Below are 25,303 nucleotides of genomic sequence, written 5' to 3' on the forward strand. Positions count from 1 at the left end.
AAACTTACGCTTAGCTATGGCTAAACCACTGTCAGTTTTCATTATTGGTTGCTCCGCTTCCGTATTCTAAACAAAAAAAAAAAAAAAACGACAACAACACATGACACCTGTAGATGAGCATTTTAATGCTACGTGTATTAAATGAGCTGCTTTTGTGCAGTTGTAAAGTCGTGAAACTACACTGATGCTGTTTCAAACCGTTAAAACGTTGCCAGAACCAAATCCATTATTATGTGGCTCTTAATGCGTACTTCATTCGGTACCAACGAAGATTATATTAGCTTACAAGCGCGTAAAGATATGCACTGCCCTCTTCCGGTAGAAAGAAAAAAATTGGTAAAGCCAGACGCGTAATTACATTCTTGCACATATGGCTAAATCCACTGTATTGACACTCTTACATTTCTAAAACAAAATCGAAAATGCCATCATTAAGTGTTTTTTTTAGAAGTTGGGAAGCTACCAGCGTTCTCTAAAGTAGTAGTAGTAATAACTTTATTTAAAACAGAGGTTGTAAATGTCTTAAGCCGAAAAAGGATGCCCTCATTTTGGGTACATAGCTGCAGCATACGGCACACTTTATTTTCATTTTAGGCGCATCATGATGACCTGAGTTACTTATGCGCCAATGAATCGAACACAGCCAGACGCATAAATAAATGAATGGTGTCATAACGATTTGTTTAGGGAACAAAGAATATTGCAGTCTCTACAGTCAGAAAACAAAACACCTTTGTGGTACGTGGAAGGAACAGAACTTTATTGCTACATGCGACGGCCGTTTTGCAATGTTGACTGCTTTGTGTGCTTTAAGGCCCTCAGTGATTACACACCTAACACTGTTATGGAAGACGTTAGTGGACGGAAGGACAGTTTCAGCTGATGCAACGGGGCATGAAACGGTTCTTGTGGCATGTTGAACATTGGGGGGGCATTCGATGGGCGGGACAACCTGCACAAGAAAATAAAAACCAGGAGGGCAAATTGTTATTTCTCATTGGAGTAGGTTGCCTGACACACATTTAAGTGAATTCACTTAGACACGAGCATAAATGTGACATTCATTCATTCATTCATTCATTCATTCATTCATTCATTCATTCATTCAATCAATCAATCAATCAATCAATCAATCAATCAATCAATCAATCAATCAATAAATCAATCAATCAATCAATCAATCAATCAATCAATCAATCAATCAATCAATCAATCAATCAATCAATCAGTCAATCAATCAATCAGCCTTTTATTTTCTCTATATTAGAGAAGGAGACAGGACTAAAAGCTCGGAAGCATGACAGAGGTCCTGCCCCCTTTTTTACATTGGCATTGCATCAGACAAGCGGCAATAAATTCTGCGCTATACATTACAGTACAAAAGAAGATAACACACCTTGAAAAAGAAGCAAAAAGTACCAACACAAACATATATGCAGCGTCATCACACAAACTTGTTCAGAAAAAATTTCTTAACAACAGTATTTGAATGCTGGAAAGGGTCAAACATTTCTTTGTTTAATTTATTTAATAGCACTGGCAGTGTGTAAGAGATAGATTGTTCTGAGTAATTTGCTCTAGATGTAGGAACTAACCACATTTCTTGATTTCTGGTTTGTGGAATATGGGTGTTTTTTACAGGTTCTGCCAAATTACCAACGTAATTTTCATTGCTCCTCATTTCATTGATATTAAAGCCCGGGTACGGTCAGCTCAAGTAAGGCCAACAAAATCAATGCATGGATATTTGTTTGCAGATAAATAAAAAAGAACGGAAATTATTAGTTTCTGAAAACAAAAACAAATTCACGCTCCGAAATGCAGGCAGGTGCGCGAGAAAAATCGTCACAGAATTGGCTTTTGAAAAACAAGAACACCAATCCGAATGCAGCCTCAATCAACGCAAAATCACGAAACACTGTGATTACTAAGCTAACCACGAGTGCTGCATTAGCAACGACGCCACGTATTTGCCCAGAGTAACTTGCGGATCGCTTTGCATTTGGCAGCGGTTACAGAGCTGCCACAGAATGAGTTCGTTAGATAGTGCGCAAGTGAAAGAAAAATATCCGCACATCCTCTTTCTCCTGCTGGCCGACGTCGTCAAAGTGGATTGGGTAAGTGCGAAGTCGATTGTAACAGACTAGTATTCAATGTGGCTAGTACTCAGGTGAACACTGATTATAGATTCTCTGATTCCTGAACGAGACGCGGCTAAAATGAGCCGTACATTGCACATTGTATCTGAGCAACCGCTGTGTGATTTTTGATGTCCAGCTTTTATCCAACTGAATAAGTAAGATTTTTTAAATCGAAAGTAATGTTCGTTAGATTTTCGCATCAATATAGCTTCCGTTACTTAGACTAAAAAACGAGCCAAGCCCTTACGAGCAAGCAATATTTATCGTTACCCAGACCCGAATGCGCGTATTAACACAACCTCTTTATTCCCGAGAAACGTAACACGATGAAGCAATTGACAAGTATCTCTATTAGTCTAGTTATTTGCACATTTCAAAAAAAAAAAAAGCAGAACGAACGATTTTGATTCAACTACAAAGGTGTTCTGCCTGCAGCAGTTTCCTACACATGCACTTGCGTTGCTCTCTAAGGGTCATATCGCACTTGAGGTTGAGACTGGGAATGTACTTGATATGCTCATTGCAATTTTATTAGGAGTTGTGTTTTAATAACAATAATAATAATTGGTTCACGAAAGGAACGGCGCAGTATCTGTCACACTTGTTATGTGGACACTTGACCCGCGCCGTAAGGGAAGGGAGGAAGGTGGGAGTGAGAGCGGAAAGAGAGAAAGGGGAGCCGTAGTGCAGGGCTGAAGAGTAATTTCGACCACCTGGGGATCTTTAACGTGCACTGTCATCGCACAGCATACGGACGCTACTTCGTTTCGCTTCCGTCGAAACACAGCCGCCAGCGGTCGCGATCGAACCCAGGTACTTCGACACAGTAGTCGGGCGTCTTACCACTGCACCACCAAGGAGGGGCCAGTTGTGTTTTAAGGTGAAGAATTAACGAAACATGATAAATTACAAATGATAAACTACGTGCAATCAATTTTGTGGAGTGAAATATGTGCTTATAGTAGAATATGGTGGGTTCTGAGTCATTTGGATAATATGCGAAAATTGCCCCGCCGTGGTGGCGCAGTGGTTAGGGCGCTCGACTGCTGTAGACAAGTATGCGGGATCGGAACCCGGCCTTGGCGGCCGCTTTTCGGTGGAGGCGAAAAGCAAGGCGCTCGCGTACTGTGCGATGTCAGTGCATGCTAAAGAACCACAGGTGGTCAAAATTTCCGGCGTCACTACGGCGTCTCTCATAGCCTGAGTAGCGTTGGGACGTTAAACCCTTTCAACCAAACTAAATAATTATGTGGAAATAATTATAGCACAATTTTTGTGCTGTGTCTCACCTCGGCAAATGCCCCACTGCCAACAGAATTCCTAATAATAATAATAATAATAATAATAATAATAATAATAATAATAATAATAATAATAATAATAATAATAATAATAATAATAATAATAATAATAATAATAATAATAATAATAATAATAATAATAATAATAATAATAATAATAATAATAATAATAAGGAGGAGGAGGCGCCGGTTCCCGCTTAGAGGGAGTCGCTGGCGTGTAACGCCCGATTCTTCGGTTCCGGTGTGTTGGAGCGCGCGCAATCAGCGTTCTTCCGTAAAACACTTTTTTGGAGGCTTACTCAGTTCTTGCACGCATATGTGCCCCACGTAAGGGCACCAGAAGCATTTGGTTCCGCCACAACAAGCGCTTTTCTTTGCCTGCGTCCTGCTCGCAACGAAAACAAAAATAAAAGCACGAATGAAGGCTACCTGGACTGAAAAAAAAAAAAAATAATAATACTGGCTGCGCGCTGCTTCAGCTGCGGGATGGCCATCGAATTCAATGCAGGCTGACGCTGATTTGCGAAACTAGTGCATTTATTTGCGCGCGCCCCACACGCACACGAAAAAAGAGAAAGGAGGAAAAATGGCAAATTCATCCGCTTGGAAACCAATTTTGGACTAGCTTTTCTGACAGAGCCTACTTACATAGTGGCATGGGCCAGGACTCTTTATTTCATTTCTTCTGAGTCCCACTACGTATTTGTGTTTATGAGGTGACAAAAACACTTCGTCCATAGTCTGCATTGTCCTAAATACTCATTTATTTGCGTTACTCGAGACCCTCAGAAACTCTGCTGTACAAAATACAGACCCCGCCTTCAAGTCTAAGGGACCCAACGTTTTCATAACGTTCTACCGGATCTTTCATTGGCTCGAACAAGAGTTCCCGCCGCCACTTTCATCGCGAAAAGATTATGCGGGGCTGTTCAAATAGAGCCATTTTTTTTTTTCACCTTCCGGGACGACCCTCTTTCGGGGAAGCCGTGCGAAGCTTTCCCCAGCAGTCGGTGCTCCAAACAAGGCTGGGCGGCTAGTTGTAAATAAGGAAAAACGAGATCTGAAATCTCTAGTTAACGTGCCCCCGCGCGCTGCCTCGGCGGAAGGGTTTTTCAGGCTTCGGGGTGAGAGTTCGTTCAGTTCCGCTCTCTGGTGGGCGTACCGATAGGTGCACGTGCCACTGGAGCCCAGCCCAACCTCAGAACCGGTACGGACCAGAACCGTCCGCGGGGAGGGCAGAGCGCGCACGCGCTGCTCCAGCGCGCGGCCTGATGTGCTCCGGGTGGTCGCGTGCGGGACGCTGTCAGTGGACCAGACGTCCTTGAGAGCGATCCGAAGCGTCACAGGGCCGCGATGGCGCGCCTGAAAGGAGGAAGCCAGCCACACTCTCGGGCACCGCGCCCTTCCTATAAAGTCCGGGCGCTCGCGGCCCTACTGCGCTAGGAACGCCGTGCTTGGATACCCGGCCTCCTGGTACCCGGTCCCCAGGTACGGGATTTCTCTTCAGTCGCCGCTCGCATCTGAGCGGCCCGCTTTTGCCAAACACACGTTGGACGAGGCAATGCTGTTTGCTTATCGACACTAGTGACGCATGCCGAAACCGAACTGGCCGAATTTACACGCGATTTAAATTTGAGCACGTATTGTGATGATTCCGCGTTGTACTTCTTACACGCGACCATTTTCAAAAAACTTTCCTCTTCGATTGACATCTGCGGCCGCTCATCAGGAGTACGTTGCTTTGGAATATCTGTTGCGTGTCCACTGAGTGCGCTTGTCTGTGCAACCATTTTCGCTTAACCGTATAGTCATGGACAAAAGTTGGCAGGACGTAGATTCATCTAAAATAATTTATTCCTTCGTTGCCACGCTGGCCATTGAGATTGATTTTTTTTTTTTCCCAGAGGATGGAACAAGCTTGTCCCTCTCTGCTTCAAGGCGTTTTGTCAACCTTCTTTACTCGGTCGCATATAAATAAATTTTTGTCTGTGATCCAACATTCTGAAAACATTTTTTCATTAATAAATGCGCGTGTACACATTGACGGATTAAACAGCAGCTTTCTTTGCAAATGAGCCGCACAAGCTCAGAAAATACACACAACAGCATGTTCTCAAAGGAGAGTGGCGCGAATCTCAGGGCTCATATTTTTTTCCCTAAATGTTCCTGAAATGCTCACATTAGCGTCGTTAGCTCTACTGAAGTTTTATTTTAGGTCTTACTGCGCATACTTCTACTTCAAACATCAATGATATTCAGGCATGGAAGATTTACGAAGTCAATTATTTTTCACACGCTGCTGCTCGTGAACTCGCTCAACAGCCCTTATGATGTCCGCCGCTTCTACACTAAGCCTGGGGTGGCAGTGAACTGACAATGGGCGTATCCGCTAAAGCAATACGTTTTCACGGTAGAATTTGTACTGACCTGACGGCTGGTTCCCAGTTTCAAACTGTTCACAAAAATTTGCATTAAAATAAGCCTCAGCAATTGCGTGTGCTTCCCTGCAGTACAGAAGTGACATGCGGCGAAAGCGCTAACAAATCTTCGAAGGAACTCCCGAATCTAATTCCGAGCCACCTTTAAGAGAAGAACTGACATTGTGTGGGTCGCACTAACCTGATGTTATAATTTCGGTTCACTTCTTTTTTTCAATCGCGGCTTATGCTCTGAATTCACGTTGCGTATGTGCTGTCATCCCTGATGTATTAAAAAGATGTGGTTTGCTGCAAAGAAGAAATATTGGAAGTACGAATTGTGACGTCCGTAACAGCTGTTGTTCTCGAATTAGTGAATGTGTCCTGAATGGCGACCTTAAGTGTAATTAAATCAACATCATACTGATGAAAAAAAAAAAGAAGTGGCCTTTACCGGTGCGGATAAAAGATACTACATTGCGCATTGCTGAGTGCTAGCCTGAAACCAACATCACAACCGTGATATGTTTCTTTGCTGTAACGGTTTATATGTATCTTCATTTCTGAGGCAGGCGTAGTATCTTAGCGGCATTTATTACTTTTGTGATATGCTAGTCGCATGTTGTTTTTCTTGTTTACTTTCCTACGTATATGTGAGCCTTGCCACCACTCGTGACAGCTGCTCACGACTTACAATAAGATCTCGGACCCTGTCAAGCTGCGATTCCTGCAGCTTTTTGCTGAGTCCATCTTGTTTCTTGCAGAAGACGCAAATGCAAATAAACTACTACTTCCGCTACATGTTTTCCAAATGTTAGAGATGTGAGCTTAAACTAAGGAATATCATACGTGGTGCTTGCGCGATCACTAAAGAAAAAGAAAACCCATAAAAACGCACTAGGAAATCACTGTTCTAAATAACAGCGTAGTGGCCACTGATCTTCTTGACTACAATTCACTAACAGCAATCTAATTACCTCCCACTTCGTCACAAAAAAGTGGGTGGCTACATGTCACTTCAGCGAAACTTGAACATGGACGTCTAAGCTCAGAGTGTGCTGGACAGCAGCTCTGACGAGCAGCTCTCAAGATCGGTAAACTCGGAGAGCACTTGACAACGGCGGATTGCGCAGTTAGATAATACTGGTAATTCCGCAGTGGTCTGAGCGAGCTTGGGAAACATTTATAGCAGCGAAGAATGGACGAGGAACTATCCACACGAATGCGTCGCGAACGTCGAGTTCGCACCTTTCAGGTGTTCCCACGAAAAGGAGAAAGTGTTCGCGCCGCCATTTACCGCATTTATTAAACGCGACCAGGCCTTTTGTTGCCGCGTTCCTTGCATCAACGGCTGCCAAGTGCGGCCTAGGATTTACACCGACAGCGTCTGCTCAAAGCGACCGTTTGTTAATTATTGTTTCAGCTATGAACTCGCCGCTGGGCGAGCGATCCAAATGCCATGGGAGTGACTCTGGTACGCTAGCTACATTCATCGCTCTCGATGCCCTTCATCTTGAAATAGCCGTGAACGGATCTCGATGGTTACCCCCTGCATTCTTTTTTTTTTTTTTTTTTAACACGATGGCGAGAAATATGAATATCGCTTGCAGGTGAAAACGCAGCGGCGATAATCATATAAAAAGCTTTTTGTCTCTTTTCTTAGCTCAGACATATGTACACAGGGACAGTAATGACCTCGCTGAATTTATTCACACCCCAAGAAAGTTGAATTATTGGGGCGCCTTGCGCAGATGGCTGACAGGGTCCCTTATCCCCTCCACCTCCTGCATAACAGAACCGTTCTTCGAGCCCGCTTAATAGAAGCTGTGACTTGACAATGAAGGTTTAGACTGAAAGCGTAACATCGCATTCACCAATCGTATACTTCAATTTCAGGTTACGAGAATTGTCATTCTGTTGGCGCTCTTCCCTGTACGTTTCACTTTTTGCATTTTAAATAACTCTTCTTTCATGTGTTCTTAAGAAGCCTTTTCTAATACGTCTCCTTATATCTTTCGGTGCCATCACCTCGTGCGAAAAGAGATGCACGGCGCATTTCTGATTGTAGTGGTATAGCAGACTGAAAGCGGTCCTTTTCGATAACTACGTAGTTTTGAATAACCGATGTTCGTGGAGCGAACTGCCTTTGCATGAACCAGCAGTGAAATCTAACAAATCCCCCGTGCAGTGGCTCCGCAGATAAGTGGCGTCGGACGATTTCTACGCGGGGCATAGTTAACGCTCTTTGATATGACTGCACTCATTTCCCGCACATCATAAGCCGGCGGCGCCCAAAAAGACCTCCGACTTTACTGCTTATCTCGGAGCTACGCTTTCTCCGCCAATCTCTTTGAACCACGGATACGCAACTGCGCGCTTAACACAAAGGTCGCCGCTAGCCTATAGGTAAGAGGAGGCCAGACTGCGTTTTCGTCCCTAGACGGCGTCAGGGGTGTCGACGGCGGCCGTTATCAGGGGAGCGTAATGACGCTAGGCATGGCGCATCGGCGCCGAGCTGAGCGCATTCTAGAAACCGACTCGCGTCTGAGAGGACCGCAGTGCCTGGTTGGAGAACAGTAGTCTTCAGAAAGCGAATCTACCGCTCTGATTCCAAGCTATCTTATTCCAAGCTACCTGATTCCAAGCCCAGCCATTATGTCTTCCAGGAAGCACAGCGTTTCACCTGAGATGCTCTCACAGAGGTGAGGCCGCATGCACTTTGTTCGGTCAGTTGTCTGGACAGTGAGTGTCGCAGTCGGAAACAAAACGAGATGCCAGTGAGCAAAAGTAAACGGGTCATAAGCTGCATCGTGACAAAATATCTAACCGACCACGCTATCGCCTGAAAATGGGATGCTCCAGTATGCACTAGAAAAATTCTACAAAACAAGAAAACCTTTCCTTAATCGCATTATGGATAATAAATACCTAAATTGGCATTAGCAGCCGTATCGTGTCCTCACTAGGTTTTCTACGGGTCTCGCTTCGTTACACGCTGTAATTATAAGATTAATGACTACGCACGTGTTGACTAATGACTATGTTCGTTGTCATTTTATCTTTTTGCAAAAGCTTTCATTTGTGAGGAGATGAGCAAAATTATTGTCTATTGTCGCGCATTAATAGACCGGGCAAATTATCCTTGGAAATTCTGGCATAAGCCGACCTAGGCTGGCTGTAACCTGCAACTGCTGTTTATGCTCTAATATTCTTGCTTGCTCTGTGTTGTTAGATGGCATTAAAAACATTTAACTGCGTGTAGCTTTTGTCACTTCAGCTGATTTCAATTAACTTCCTCCCTTTCAACGACCTAGTAAATTTGCCCGCTCATTTAACAAGATAATACTCTGTGCACATGAATAAAGAGTATAACACTTGCTATTGGGCTAATTGGTCTTTTATGACCTTTGATGAACCAGCGCGAAAAAGGACCCTCATACCCTACTGATGCCCTGAGGCAATAAATATCGATTAAAAAAAACAACAAAAAAAACAAAGGACAACAGACTAGAAAGCGCTTCTGTCAGCGTCCTCCTCCTTATTTCTAGACCGTTCTCCTTCCTCGCGCTGGTTCATCAATGATTATGAAAAAAGTACGTGATAGCTAGATATATGGCACAGAAATTCCCTACTTTCTTGCGATTCTCTAGACGGCTGTCAGTAAAACTACCCGCTGTAGCCTTTAATATTAAACGAATGCCTGAGTGAGAACCAGGCATGGTAGTCAGGCATCTCGGCGCTAAGTATGCACGATGCAAGAGGAAAAAAAAAATTACCTCGGCCTTTTTTAGCCTACAGAAGACGGATATGTTATTGCACGAGGCAAGAATCAGCTCTTGATCTTAACGTTGATTAATGTGACTGTTTTATTTCTCTTGGCACAAGCGCGGTCACTCGGCGCTGTGTACTCACTTTTTCTGAGCTAGCGTCTCTACCTGCTCCGTGTGCCCTAAGGGTCATGTTTTTGTGTTCTTGTTGCTGTGTTCTTCGCTCGAGGACTCCGCGCCGTGAACAGGCCGGCCCGTGCGGCTAGATGTGACGCATCCCCTGCGCACAGAGCAAACGTTGGTGAAAAGGTAACGATACTGACACAGAAGCAGACTCCCAGAGCAGGCGCCTTATGGCGAGCGCGAAGCATGAAGCAGTGCGGATACAAAAAAAAAAAAGAAAAAAAAAAGAGGGTGAGAAAAGGAGGGCGCTGTGCCCAAAGCGGAAAGCGGCGCAGCGAAGCGCGGTGCGACGGCAGCGCATGGGGTCGCACCGGAGCATGCCAGTCGCAGACTCCACTTACGTACAAACTGGAGTATCGGTTCAAGCCCAGCCCCTGCGGATGAAACAGTACGGGCACATTTTGGCACTGGCCTGGCAAGTGAATAGCGCTGTGTCCGACCACGAGCGTTTTCCAGACTTGAACCCCGCTAAAAGTTATGCGCGCTTTGATACAAGCGCTTGGGTGCAAAAGCACCTAAAGAAAGACTTAAACAAGAAGTCGCATAGTCTTTTTACCTCTTGCCAATTTTTCACCAAAAAATCTTCTGGGGAAAATTAACGCTCACATGGCGTATAACACGAACCTGCGCGTCTGTGGGGGAGCGTCTTGCATTGTCTGGTGTTATAGTACAAAGCGATACTTTTCAGAAGTATATAAGCAGAATGATTTATTTATTTATTTATTTTCATAAACTGCAACGTCGCATGAGGCTCTGGCAGGAGAAGGTAAAAAATGCACAAACAATTCGAAACAGTCAACAGCCTATGAGTTGCTATGAAAGCACAAACAGATAGTAAAACACGTCATTAACAAATCGCAGAATCAAAGTTCTTTCAAAGACAGAGCGCCAGCAAGGTGAGGAAACGAGTTCCATTTTTCTGTAGTGAGTGGGAAAAATGATATTTGAACAGGTCAGTACGAGGATTGAATCAATGTGAAATGTTTGATTTGTGATGGCTTCATAATGGTGACGAGTTACAAAATTTTCAACTGCCAATATAAACTCAAAATCGCGGAGATTTAATTAACTTGTGCAACAAGTTTAAACATTCATTGTGACGACTCAAGGAAAGTGGAGTGAGTCCCAGCTCAGATATCTGAGAAGAAGAGGAGGAATCTGTCATGTCGATGAAATATAGAACACACAACGTTTTGTTCCTAACAGATTCGAATTCGTTTACACCCTCTATGTTATGGGGATTCCGAACGACGCAGCCGTATTTTAAGGTTGGCAGGATCAGTGTTTTTAGTGAGGTGACTCGTATCCAGTGAGCAAAAAAATAAATAAATAAGGGGCTCATTTATGTTATACAGTGCAATCGTGGAGATAATTGATTAGGAAGTACAAGAAAAAGAAAACATCAAGCAAGCGGTGGGATACGAACCCACGAGCTCAGAATTTCGCTTCCGGCGCTCTACCACTGAGCTTGGGTAATGGTTGTTAAGTCTTGTTTTTTAGAAGGGATTTTTGTGACGTGCAACCAATCACTGAGAGCGTTCACCAGTGACACCTCCGTCCATAGCGGCGGACTAAGAACGTTCTGTGCTACCGCGAGTGTGGCGTGGAACATGATTTAACGAGGAGTGTGGGATCACACAGCTCCAATCCTCCCCCGTTATATTTGCTTGCTGATTAGCCTAACGAGGGCCTTGATGGAACCTGGCAGCCTGGATGACATAGGTAGCGTAACAGGTCTATCACAGAGCTTCCACCCTCATCGTTAGATTCGAGTATCTGAGTCTTTGGAGAACTTTACGAGTAGTCAGATCAGTTTTGTGTATCATGGCATATTTTTCGTGAATGCAGCGCCGAGGCACTTCTATTGCAGAACTCGTTTGAGGTAACTATAAATTAACTAACATGTATGCAAGGAAATAGATGTACGCCTGGAAAATGACGTGCAAACAGTTTCGGACAAATCAGAGCTGGTTTCTAGTGCGCCATTAAAAGAAGTTTGAGAAATATCTAGAAAGGTGGTCACGAGCAACAGGTTATTTATTTGCATAATTAATAAAATAATTGTCAGCGTACTTGTGTACGTTTGTCAATGCGTGAAGATATAATTCATTGGTTTATAATAAGAAAAGAAGTTGACCCAGAAGGGAACCGTACGCGAGGCATGAAGAAACGTTAGACTATCTAGTGGATTTATAATACGTATTGCGAGCTTCAGAAATAAAACTAGCTACTGTGTTAACAAGGTCAAAGTTTTTTTTTAAGTGAAGAATTAGTTTCACGTTGCAGGTCACGATTTCACGTTGCGGGCCTAAATGTGAAGAATTACTGTGAACCGTTCTCAGCTGTAAGAAACAGCTTCTCTACTCCATGATTATGAATCTCGAGGACGAGAAAAGTGGCGAAATATCTCGATTAGGAGGATGCTGAGAGACAGGAGAGAGCATTAGTGGCGTAGCTTTCGTAACGGCAGCTTCAGGGAGAATTTCTGTCAATCCCCGCGCTGTGAAAAAAACTCCCGTAATATTTGCCTCACTAGCACATGTTTCGACATTCGGCGTCACACACAGTTGTCGCATGCGACACTGTTTCATAGTGCAACAGAGTTGTCTCAGCTGCATTCGCTATCAGCGAGCTCGAGCGGGCGCTCTCTTTCAAGCTTCTCTGACGGCTTTCGTGTTCTCGTCTTTGTTTGCCAGCTTGTAAAAATAAAAGCATTCACGTTACTGCCGTCTCTTCAAAAATTGCGTCATTTGGGTTTGGCTCTAGAAGTTCGCACACCACACTTTTCACGTATCTCCAGAGGCATAAATGTAGCTAATCTAACAAACATAATGAGTTAGTATAAGTTTACAAATCGAGCTTCTGCTTGCTTTTGGTGACCATAAAAAAGCTGCTGTAGTTGTTCGTCCGCAACGCGCATCCTTTTCTTTAAAGTACCTTCTGGCCACGTTATGCATGGACACCCAGCATTCAGTGAGCCAAGTCACGGGCGCTGTTTGCTCATTCCAGCCTGGTCACATGCACGCTTCGGGTGATTAGCAGCGCGAAGCAATCAACAGCCATCTAAATTACACGCATCACACGACTCTTCAGATGCATGTCCTGCACGCCCACACCTACAGCACGATACTCGACTGTGGCGCTCTGCAGACGTTACAGCAATCCACGAATGCATGAAATGCTGCGCCGCAAATATGCTGGGAGGTTTATGAATTACAATAAAAAAACAAAACATCACCATTATGAAACGCAGCATCACAATTTGAACAAAGAAATGCCACTAACAATTTAAAGCATGCAAAACATTGCCGTAACGACGAAACCTCTGGCCGTGCACAATACGCACAGCAAGATGATTTTATTATATGTGCTATATATATATATTTTTTTTTTCGTTATGACAGCGGCTTGATGGAGCAGAAAAAAAATTATTTCATTTAGGCGCTGTGTTGTTATCCCGTGGAATTTATAACCGCGAGATCAAAAGTTACGTTTCATTATTCTAATTGATAGAAAGAGGTCTAGTGGAAGAAAATGACTAGTGGGCTTGAACAGCAACCAGACACAGAATTTCTAGAAGCGCTGTGTTGGCCGTGAAAAAAAGTCCACATTTGCATCTACCTGTTAGAACGCTTAGCAAAAATATTTCTAGACAACAGCGTAATATTTCATTGTGCGCATGACGTTAGGAGAAGATGAATAATGCATATAAGAATGACTAATTTTTTTTCATTCGTTTCGTACCGCGATACCTTTTGCATTAAACTAATTAAACTCCGTCGCTCTTGTCTAGCACTGAAAGCCTCTAGAAGAAACACAGTTGAGGGAAGTAACCAAGAAATACAAATGCAGTTAACGAGTCGAATGTGCCCCTATTTTTTCCTGGCCTCTAAAAATAGGCTGTTTTCTGACGTGTAACAGTGAAAATTATGAGTCGTTCTTGGACATTTTTGATGTTTTCATGTCTTACGTTGCTCTCCGAGATGCAACTGATTTCACAATTGCGGAATCGCTCAATAGAACCAAAGCTTATTTGTAGAAAGAAGGAATTTTGTCTCCTCATTTCAAGCCGTCCTTCGTTGTGTGACATTGTAGCTTTGCAGCAGAAATGTTTATTTGCCCTAGGTAGCTTGAAAGTAAATCCTCCTCCACTCCATGAGTGTCAGCGTTACTCGATAATCTCGAAGTACTTAAGTGTATGCTTTAGTCAATTAAATCTATTACACGTAGAAACTAAAGGTTGAGAGACGTACACCAACTCTAAGGTGCAGTATAATATCAGTCAATCTTCTTCGTAGCTGTGTGCCAGTCACCAAAAACACAACAATAACGAGTATACGGTAACGCGTAGGTTACATAGCGGTTTTCTTTGTTTGCACGAACATATGTGAAGACAGGTTGATGCATGAATTTCGCCATGGCTAGTATTTGTTGCAGTGTAAGCAAGCCTCTATTGTCGCAGCTGGTGACAGTGGAAGCTCCTTTACAACGAAGAACGATGAGTAAAGGTTCTTGATCTGGCATTTAGATAGCTGTGCGTTACAGTAAAGCAGTAAGGTTTCACAACTGAATAAGGAAAAAAGGGCAACTCCTCTGAAAGTGAAACAGGGTGAAATTTAGAAATTGTCACTCACAAGGCGACTTATCGATGACGCGAGCGCGAGCACCTTTTCCGAAGCAACACAACTAACGCAGAGTCGTATTGTCCCGCAAGGCTGAAGGTCGTGCCGCCAAGCAGCCGGCTGCAGTTATTACGATGTTTTGTTTGTGTCGCGCTGTTGTTTATTGCCGTCACCCCATCGTTCGTTGTGATAAACTGATAAACTCAGCAGGAACATAAGCCGTGGTGATAAAAAAAGTGTTATACGAAACGAAAAATTGTATTTTGTTCGAATTGATGTACTGCAAGCTGATTTTGCTAGTCTTAATGCACGATTGGGTGGCGATGACCTTCAGCTTTTTTTTTTTTTTTTTTTTTGTAGTGGCGGAAAGTAATGAAAAAAAAAAAAAAAGAGATAGAAAAACGAAAGACGGGAACGGGCGTCCCGGCCTGTCTGTAGGAAAGCACAGCATAATCTTCATGAACACTAAAGAAGACATTGGGAAGGTATCTATTGTGCAGCTAGTCGTAATTTAAACATTGTGAATGTGCTTACGCTAGTTGGCAGAAACGATTCAATGAAAGGTTTAGATGCTACCTAAGGCTATCATTTTTGCTCAAGCATCGCTTCAGTTGAAAATCACTAAAGGAGGTTCTCATCCCAAGGACGCAGATTTTAGGCACATTTCTTCACGAAGAGTACGCTGTAAATTTCAGTGCGCATTATTTTAGCAAGAGGTGCATTTCTGAATAAAGAAAAAGAAAACCGTCTAAATAACGACACCGGCTGAAAATGTACGTGCTCGAATGTGAAGTTCGGCATTGTGCGTAGATATATACGAGTAGAAAAACAGTTCTAACCTTCTACCTGAGCTTACCCAGACGCGTAATACAGCGCAAATATGACGCTGGGGCTAACTCTTCTCGCTGCTATCTTTCCGGGGTCGCGAGCGGGTTGCGTAACTGTCACCGCTCATGGTTATTGTCCCGGAGAGGTGATAAACCCTCTCTTCCTTGGGTCTTCGAAAATCCCCCTCACGTTATCACTCGCTTAGTTTGTCTGGGGCTACCTGTCGAGGTAAGAGAGATACGGAAGAAAATGCGCCTGAAACAAGGGTGGTAACGGTTTTGTCTGCGTAACTCAACACAGGTGTTCCGGAAGTAACCGTAGTTATGTATGACGACTAACTCGACTGTGGCTCCTTCCTGCGCCAACGATTTGACGTTATTGAAGGTAGGAAAGCAAGAGTTTCGGAATGGATGCTTTGTCTGCGGCCTACAGTACCCAAATGATCTTTTCGTTTAGGAGTTCAAACTTTATGCCTTTCTGTAAGCCATAATAGGTTTAAAATTAGCAGTTATGGCAAGCGTGGCTTAATAAAGTTATACCATCACCCCTTCACGTCAGTGTTTGGAGAACCGTACTCTGAATTTCTACTGTACAGTGGCATGGGCGCTTTGCTTATGCGAGGAAGAAACTCGTGTTACAGAACAACTAGCATACTTACCACGTTCACGAACTGACTTTCCAAATTCAGACAAGGCAGCCATATAGCGTGCAACATACGGGGAACGTACAATCATACATCTAGCGCTCTGCGACTTGCTGCTTATATTGAAAGTATTAAAGGCGACTGCCTTATAGCGAGCTGAAGCCCTGTAGCACAAAAACAATTAAACTGTTTATTTGAATCCTTCTCTTTTTGTACCACAAATAGTGTCAAGTCAGGTGCGCCGATAGATCCCCACTGTTTTTTCCTCTCGAACCATCAAGAAGCGCGCCGAAGTCAGGTTCCATTCACCGCACGAGCAAAAATAGTAAAGGATAAAATACTCACAGATTCGAGGTTGGACCGCAAGCTGTCCACCTCGTTCTGGAGATCCAAGCAACGCTTGTTGGCCGTAGACAGGTCATCCACGGCGCCCTGCAGATGGCGCTGCATCTCGTCGCAGTGCGCCTGCAGGTCCTTCGCCAACGCGCGTGGCGGGCGAAGGGTGAAAGCAGCAAGAGAGAAGACGCTAGACGTGAGTTCATGGATCGTTTCGTGAGTCCTTCCACATGGGTAGAGTGTGGAAGGCGTGAAGGGTGTGTAGTTGGATGAGTTGGTGCATGCTTGAATACAGCAGCAGCGCAAGCATCAGGCCACGAGAAGATGCGACAAACAATAGCCGTTTTATTGTTTGTCGCTTCTACTCTCGCCCCTTCTTAATCGCTGTTCTTCTGTTTGCGTGAGCGCTGCATACGGCACGTGCTCGCTGGTTGTAAAAGCGGGGACCAAACACGTGACCGACAGATGTGGGAAAGCCTGTGAATTTCCGGTACTTAGGCATGAAGCCAGTAATTCACATTGAAAAAAAAAAAAATGACAATGGTGCTTTTGCTTTAATGATTTAAGGGCAGCTTAGTCAGAGAACGTTGTAATTAGTGAAACAAGGGTCGTAATCGGGCGACGACTATGCCGGACAATGCAGGGTGCTGGCTGTACTCAGGAGTCAGGAGGCTTCTCTGTTTCCAATCATTTTTCTTCTTTATCAGGGATAGAAGTGGACGAACGTTAAAATAATACGCAAAAACTGAAGTATTTTAAATTTCGGCTCGACAGCTAATGATTTATAAGCAAGGCGTTCAAGCCAGCAGTGCTTTGCTTTTAAACAAACTATGCAGAGAGAGAGAGAGATAGAGAGAAAGGGGGGGGGGGGGGGTGAATCAGGGTGCAACTTAACAATTCTGCCTATTCAAAGCGAGAAAAAGAAAAACTAAACCATGATTGCAATCAATTTCAGAACACTGCGTTAAGCTCTGGTATGGATTCAAGCACAGCCGCTTAGTGAATATTTGGCAAACGCTTATGCCAACGTAACACCAGCGACTGAACTCTAGCTCGCAGTGCATGCAGCTTTTAAAAGGGAACGTCGATGAGTATACTTGCGTGTGATTAGCACTGTAGAATAACGTAATAAATTACATTAATTACAGGATTTCCATTACTCTAATGATTCACAGTAATTCTGAGAGACAGGAAATCACGTGCCATGAACCAGAACGCGTTTTGAAGCGAGGTTTCATGAAAAGAGCAATCGTATAACGTTTTGAGAACGCCAGCGCTGAAGAAGAGATCGGCCGCGCACCAGGAGCTGCTTGGCCTGCCTCTTGACGGCCTTCTGGAGCTCGTTGTTCATCGACGTAGTGTCATCGAGCTGGACGCTCAGCTCGGCGATCTCGGTCTGCACCTTGTTGCGCAGCGTGGTAGACTCGCTGCGAGCGCGTGCTTCGGCGTCCAGCACGCGGCCGTGCAGGGATTCCAGCTCGCTCTTCAGCTCCCGGCTGCACAGAGGCACATGACAGCTGAGACCACATGTTTGCGCAAGTGTCAACAGGTAGTCATTGACTTGGTACAAATGTATACTGTTAAAAGAATCTCCAACGCAGAATATCATACAGTTTTTACTATGCTCAGACTAATTGAAACTCCTCGGCAAGAACCAGGGCTTTGAAGAACTCGCAGCTACATCTGCTTTTCTGCGGGTGGATTAACGGCCATTGCCATTTTTACTACCGTGAGGCAACTTCGGCCCGCTGAATACCCTTTCAGAGCTCCTAGACGTCCTAGCACCTTGCTGTAAGCACTAGCGAGAGCAATCACCCAGCATTTTTGAGAGCACTCTCGTTTTGCTGCCGCAGCCTGGCCGGACCAGAGCGCAATGAGGCAACGACTTATCACGACCTGTTGTCTAAAACCTGTTTGCAGCGGCCGACCTACCGACCAAGTAGCACGTGCGGTTTAAAAACTCGCAATTTTAAAACTAAAATGATAAATGCAGGGAAGAGAAAGGCTGCAACGGCCTGTTCCGATCGTTCCCACGGACTCCTGCATCTTCCTGGCGCTTTATCGAGCGCAGAGGCTGGACGCGTGGCGCGGTCCTTGCACTCTGCCGCCATAATGTTCCTTGGTTCCAGTGTTGAAATTCATGGTGCTGGCAGAACATAAAAACCCAAGGGGCGTTTAGAAGCAGGTCCTCTGAATCAGGATTGCGAGAAAAAAAAAGTACCGCACGTGCTCCGTATCTATAGTGGAGCGTTGAATGTAAATTGCACGCAACAAGAGCATCTCCAATAGTCCGTTGCGCAGTCAGCAACTGATAATGTGCTATTGGCGCATTGAATGCCGTTTGCTTTATTCCTTCTTTCAGTAAGTCCGGCCAGCTGCTAGACTATCCGAAATGTTTTTGTGTGCGAAACTGAGCGCAGACGTCATAGTAAGCTTTGTGTGTGGAGACAACCTCAGACCGGCAGTGCATGCATGTACACACGCCTCAGGCTTTCACCTACACAGGCATTGTGCAAGCGAAATATGGAAACAGTATACGGAGACAGCGATGGCGAACAAACGTGATTTCGTCAGTGCGTGTGATGCCAGAAAAGGTAGTTGAAAGCGGACCTTTCATCACCATGGGTGTTTTCATGCCGCCAGCGTCTTACGAACTACGTGAAGCTCTCCCAAAACTGCGCGTTTTTTTTTTTTCTCACGAAAACTACATCCGTTTTTTGAAGCAGCACGTGACAAGGAAAGCATACTTCTGTGGACGTTTTATCGCGGCGTAATGTTTGCTTAGATACGTGCTCAGCCTCTTATTCCCAACAGTGCAGAAAGGTTGATGTCAACGCCGACCTTCGCATGCATAAAAAAACCCATGCACAGTGCATCTTATGCGTTGTACTCAAAATGATAGACAGCGGTCACTGTTCTGCGATAATATTTCGAACAGTGAGGAAAAATAAACAAAAATATTCTGCAGGTTATTTGACTCTGGGGTAGCGGCATGCAAGGCTGCAACACTAAGAACAGAGATACGCAACTTGAATGAAAAAAAAAAAATAAATAAAAAGAATGTGTCGACCACCATTTTGTGATCCGATTAAGCAAGCTATTCTGGTATGTAGCTCAGCACGTCCGTGAAGGCACGTTGCGGTATTTCTTGTTTTGTTTCCCATGGGCATTTTTCGCAAGACCTTCAAACTGAAATGCGTGACTGTGGTCCTCGAGTAGCCGCGAAAATCTGACGCAAGATATGCCCATCAGCACGTATTGCAGTGGAGCTCCGAATGGCTCCACGCACGGTGCAGGAATGCAAAATAAAGTTGCTCTGAAAAGAGTTGCCCATTGCGAGATGCCGAGCAGTTGTCCAAAACCACTTGCAGCGCTCACTGGGGTCCTTGCTGAAACGTGTTTCTCTGAGCAGAGCTTTTGAAAACAATGCGGACGATGCTTATAGTTTTTAAACTAAACCTAACTGGCTGAGAAGCTACAATAGGCTTTCCTTTGTGTGCTGTGGATCGTCAGTAAGCGTCCGGCAAGTTATGAATAACCTTTTCTCATTCATTTAACAAACACCGTTTTTCTCTCTTTCTTAACTGCCTTTATGCCTTGAGGCCATAAACAACGTTATATATATATATATATATATATATATATATATATATATATATATATATATATATATATATATATATATATATATATATATATATATATATATATATATATATATATATATATATATATATATATATATATATATATATATATATATATATATATAGGATGCGAGAACATTTAACGCACTTGGCCGCTTAAAAAATTATAGAGCGAAGTGTACGCTTCATTTAAAGAAACATTTTATTGGACTCGACGTTTCGACCAGAAGCTGATGAAGGCCAGCTTCTGGTCGAAACGTCGAGTCCAATAAAATGTTTCTTTAAATGAAGCGTACACGTCTCTCTCTCTCTCTATATATATATATATATATATATATATATATATATATATATATATATATATATATATATACAACTGCTGACACGAATGCCGTTCAAAATTAGTGCATTTTCAAAGTATTCCAGGATTCCATAAAGCATATATGGCATGAAAGTTGTAGGTTTTTGTTTGCTTTGCCAATGCTCAATGTCTGTCAAATAAGCTTATCTGTTTTTGGTACGTGCACCGAATCGTGAGGGCCAGGTCGTTTTATTACAAAGAGTATGGCTGAATATTATATGATTTCCCGAGAAGCCATCCCTTTGTGGCTTTAAACGTCAACCTTAAAGACATCTTTATATTTCAACTGTTATGCGCCTGTAAAAACTGCCAAGAAAAAAAGAATGTTTCACACGCGAATTACTGAATACTTTCGAGGAAGACGGTACGTGCCTTAAACACTGAAATTAAAGCCTCCCCCCCCCCCCCCCCCTTTTTTTTTTCATCGCCGTTATGCTCTGTGGCAGTCGTAGAACTTGCATGATCAATGTGCGAATAAAGCAAACGCAAGAGAGAGCGAGAAAGAAAAGCATACAATAATTCCATCATACATTCGCGCGATAATCCAGCTATATCACTCAGCAACGTGTAGCGCGCGTGGAAGGACTTTGCCCCTTCACAGGCTATATTGCTGGTCTCGACTACCTCACGCGTTAGCCAATCTTTACGTTTGCTCATTAGGTACATTCGATGGTCAAAGGAGAGAAAACCACACGTGTTGCAGTGTGCTAACATACATCCGTCTTTTATGTAGGGTTGCAACTGAGCTTTTGCCTAAGGTAATTCTCTCCTTTTTGGCCTCACTCACCATGCCCGATGATTTGCTTACTACACCAAAGAGGTCCTGGTAATAGCGCTCTTTGTACACTTTACAAAATCTATTAAGGGACTTAAAAACTGTTGTGCGATTAATTCGAAAGCACTGAAGGTCGTTTTAATGTGAGTGTTGTGGTTTGTTGTGAAATAGGCACGCCTAATTGCAGTATTAGCGTTTGTAATCATTGTTAATTACTGGCTGCATTTCTAGTTACTGAGTAAATATGATTACTGTTTATTAGTAATTTTTGTTATTTGTAACGGTATCAGTTGTCCATATATTTTAATGGTATCGACTATATCTTCGGTGACCTTTTCTTGACCTTGGCGGTTTCATGAAGAAAACATTTTTGCGACGGCGAGTTTTCGTTGCGATGACCCTTCTAATATTTCGCATTAATAACTTATATTTGGCCCGCCGCAGTGGCTCATTGGTTAGGGCGTTCGACTGCTGAACCTAAGGGCGCGGGTTCGGTCCCTGCCGCGGCAAACGCTTTTCTATGAAGGCGAAAGGCAAGGTTCCCATGTATTGTGCGATGGCAGTGCATGTTAATGAACCCCAGGTGGTCTAAATTTCCGGAATCCTTCATTATGGCCTGTTTCATAGCCTGAGTCGCTTTGGGACGTTAAATCCTTGTAAACCAAACAAAAAGTTCCATCTCTTTGTCTGTCTCTCGAAACTTACGCCGCACCGTTGACGTCGATACGCTGTGGTATTTTCTTAAGATCCTGGGCAGCTTATGCATGTAGGGAATGACGGTAGGTCTCTTCGCTGGCGACGGCGCCAAGCGTCCTGGTTTGTGTCCTTGGTCCATTTTTAGCACGCTGTCACGTGATCAGAACAGGCAGCATATGGTAAGCGTATACTTAATTCTCACGGCAGTTTTGAGCTGTCAGGAATTTTTTCAGCCCATAAAATAAATAAAATAATGCAAGTTCTAGAGTGAGCAGAATTCAAAGGCAACAGTAGTTTGCTGCTGCATCGACGATGCACTCGACACGTTCGGTTTGCGTGCGAGGTTAATTTTCCATCGAGGGATCTAACCTCGGCCTTAACATGAAGCCTGTAAGTTCATTCCACAGGATCACAGTAAAACTTTTTATGTTTAATCGCTATTGTTGCTATAGGTACCGGTGCGGACAAAAGTAAACGGATCACGCTAATTTTTTCTAGAAGTTTTCACCCGTTGCATCACTGAAACCGGCGGTCGTGGTATGTGCAAACCGATAGTAGACGCCAGTGCATTTTCACTTGGACAAATATTGTTTTCTTATTTATAGTGCAGAATGCGTGATTTTAATTTGAACGGAAAAGCGTGCAACGTTTACTTATTTCCGCACCTGTACGTAGTTCGCAATAGCAGATTAAAAAAAAAAAAAAGACTTTTTTTTTTTATTTTACGCAAGCTTGCCATAAGGCATATTATAGAAACTCATGTAAACTATTTTCCGTAAGGAACCGGAGCAGGCTCCCCGCTCTTATCGTTGTCGGTGAGCCATTTAGAGAAGTCCTCTTCCCTTGTTGTGGTTAGTCCCACTTCCCGCAGAATCTGTGTCCTTGATGCGCTCGTTTTTCCGCTGGGATACAATTCTAGATTTGTCATATTTTATTCAGCTATTCTATCCCTCAAATGCTAAATGAGATATGGACACGACTGTAGCATTTTGCACACTTACTCATTGTGCTAATATTTGAGCACTTTTTGCACATGACTAAGAAGCAAGGTTTTGGAATTGTATGCGTAGTCATCTAAGGGTTGCGGCTCAATTTTCGTTAAAATTCAAACCACTGTTTAAGCGAATCCTTGTCAGATAACCAAGTAATTTATGCAGCTTGTTGAGAAATTTGAATGCATTGGATCCGAGGTCTTTAATAAAACATTAAGTGCTTCGACATGATAATCCAGTCATAGTGTATTGCTAAACTTTTTTTTTTTCCGTCCAAACTCACTATCTACAATATCTGGCTCTCTTTTCGGCGATGCAGACTTTAATTTGAAGCAGTAGTAAAGGCAGGAATTGCGTCATGGTCTACTTTCACAACCGAAGAGGAGTTTAGACGCAATTTTCGTAATAGCAGGGCGGATCATCATTACCGGCAACTACTTGGACTGCGGCAGTCTTTATTTAAAGTTTTAGCAGACACCCTTCGTAGTTTTTCATCAAGAAATTGCATTTCTGGGAACTTCTCCGCCTAGTCGTGTTTCAGACTCTCAAAAATTGGCGTGTATCCGCATTTTAAACAAGAGACGCCCTTAGACAAAGATGTTTAGTAGATTAGAAACTGATAACATTAGAGCAGTCGGTAGACGATTTCTTAGTATGCTTCACAATAAATGTACAACTGAAATTGATGCTACCGAAATAGGTAAAAAATTACGAATCGAAAATTTACTTTGAAGTAGCGCGGTATGCTGTTCCGCGTTGCAGTAAATTTAGCCGGTGTGATGGCACAGTAGGTATAACGCGTTCTTTGGCCGATTTCAATGTCCGGCCTGAAATACCTTATTTTAGTAGGAGCGGTGTTTGGAAACACTCGACGTGCTGAGTGTCCAGACCAAGTCGAACCGCTCAAGACGCTCGAAAGTGATCGATGATCTTTGTAGCATCCCTCTTAGCCAGTGCGAAGGTTGCGGATGCAAAAGTAGAATTACAGGTAAAGCGAATGTCACTAGAAAAAAAAAAAAAACAAATGCACCGAAAGTAAGTATAAAGGCGAGGGTAACTGTTTTGAGAATTACCGTAACGCCACAGGAAGTGGTATTGGTTGAATGTCGAGCCAATTTTGGAAAGAAAATTGGAGTATATTTTCGCCTTCGAATTATTAATGATGAAGTTCTCACCCATTTGATATCTGGCGAAAGAGCCATTTTCAGTGTAAAATGAATGCGTCTTGGTTTTCAGACGCTGCAACGCACCCCAGTACTACTCATTGAGTCATGATATTGAGTGGCGTTACTGGCGTCTGATGTAGCGGCATGATTAATGACGATCGCAGCAAGGCGGGACGGTGGGAGAGTTAGATGTCGTACAGCTTTGAAGAATCGCGAAACACGAGAACATAGCAAGATACAAGTGCACGTATTGTGTCATAGCTTTTCCTGTGTTCGCGTGTTTCGCGCTTCAGAGATGAATGATATTCGCCCTTTTGAAATAGAAACATGGCGCTGGATTCCCACGCTGAATTATTCCGTGCACTCACGAACGACGCTCCTTAACTACGTTTGGAATCACCATTAAGGTGGTCGGAGGAACTTAATTCTACCTTATCAGAGGCCAATGCTGATATAGTAAGCACTCACAACTAAATGGCAGACCTTGCACAAAAGCAACTTCGTAATCAAGGAACAAACGCCATTCTGTTTCGTTATGACTTCATATTTGCAAAATCAAGTCGTGCACAATGAACACCTCAAAAAAGGGAAACGACGCTTAAGGTGCACTCAGAGATTTGCATGACGTAAGCACGAGTCTTGCTGGGGCCTTAATACCTCATCAGTCGTTTTTCTGTGAGTCGTTCTTATTTCGGCTGATTTCCCCCGAAAAAATATGAATCTTCATCCTTCCCATGAACTGCCTGCATGCTTGCAGTTTGCAAGGCAGTCTTCACTGTGATGGTTCTTTACGGCTTAAGTCGCAGTCTGATACATTTCGGGCTCCTTCTATTAGCTCAACGGTACTCTACTTACACGATCTTAGAAGACACGCGTTTAAGAAGGCCGCTGATCTTGACTTTAACGTTCCCGACCTCATTGCATAGCACGCTCATTGCAGTGTTAACAGCAGGTAACCGAGACTGCGGGAGATCCTCGGTAAATCTAAAGATTTCGCTAATGAGCGCGACGTTCTGAATGATCGCTCAATATTGGAGAGAAAGAAAGAGAGAGAGAGAGAGAGAGAGAGAGAGAGCGAGAGAGAGAGCGAGAGAGAGAGTTCATTTGAGTCTGGATGTTAAATTCTAAATCTCCCGATAAAAAGTTGCGAATTTTGTTTTCAACTTCGCCAAGAAAGCAGCACGGAGGAGTTATTGCCTGCCAGTTTCCTCCGCAAGCGACTTTAATACTGCTCTAACAAATTCCGACCTTGAGCGTTATGAAATATGTTGCTTATGTGTTAAACTTTATCCTGCTGCAGCTTTGTCTCTTGATCTACAACCGCCTGTCTCGTTTCAATCGTCTCTTAAACTTTGAATATGCCATTTCATGTTCCCCCGTGGCTGTGTGCACTGTTATCTCGTTGCTGGAGGGCAATATAAGGAAGCC

At 43.6% G+C, this 25,303-nt stretch overlaps 2 protein-coding genes across 5 annotated transcripts in view; one reads left to right on the forward strand and one right to left on the reverse strand.

Annotated features, from left to right (window-relative positions):
* Nucleotides 1-739: 739 nt before the first annotated feature.
* Nucleotides 740-25,303, reverse strand: part of LOC146205911 (uncharacterized) — a 34,516-nt gene continuing 9,952 nt past the window's right edge. The window contains exons 2-6 of one of the 3 annotated variants that reach the window (XM_084590574.1): nt 17,539-17,734; nt 16,248-16,367; nt 10,151-10,183; nt 9,772-9,906; nt 740-952 (exon numbers count right to left, since the gene is read on the reverse strand). In XM_084590574.1, the coding sequence (XP_084446700.1) occupies nt 9,889-9,906; nt 10,151-10,183; nt 16,248-16,367; nt 17,539-17,734 (367 nt within the window). In that variant the 3' untranslated portion in view covers nt 740-952; nt 9,772-9,888. Of the gene's footprint in view, nt 953-9,771; nt 9,907-10,150; nt 10,184-16,247; nt 16,377-17,538; nt 17,735-25,303 lie in introns of all 3 variants that reach the window. The other 2 variants (XM_084590573.1, XM_084590575.1) reach the window with 2 other exon arrangements.
* The window catches only part of LOC146205912 (cytochrome b5-like), a 45,207-nt gene continuing 24,667 nt past the window's right edge, over nt 4,764-25,303 (forward strand). Inside the window, exon 1 of one of the 2 annotated variants that reach the window (XM_084590577.1) lies at nt 4,764-4,930. Coding sequence is in view for 1 of the 2 variants with exons in the window: in XM_084590576.1 (XP_084446702.1) it covers nt 8,515-8,561 (47 nt within the window). In the remaining variant the exon portion in view is untranslated. Of the gene's footprint in view, nt 4,931-8,314; nt 8,562-25,303 lie in introns of those variants that run through there. The other variant, XM_084590576.1, reaches the window with a different exon arrangement.

This window comes from Amblyomma maculatum, chromosome 1 (assembly GCF_055883805.1).
Source record: "Amblyomma maculatum isolate TAMU_Amacu chromosome 1, ASM5588380v1, whole genome shotgun sequence".
Taxonomy (NCBI): Eukaryota; Metazoa; Arthropoda; class Arachnida; order Ixodida; family Ixodidae; genus Amblyomma; species Amblyomma maculatum.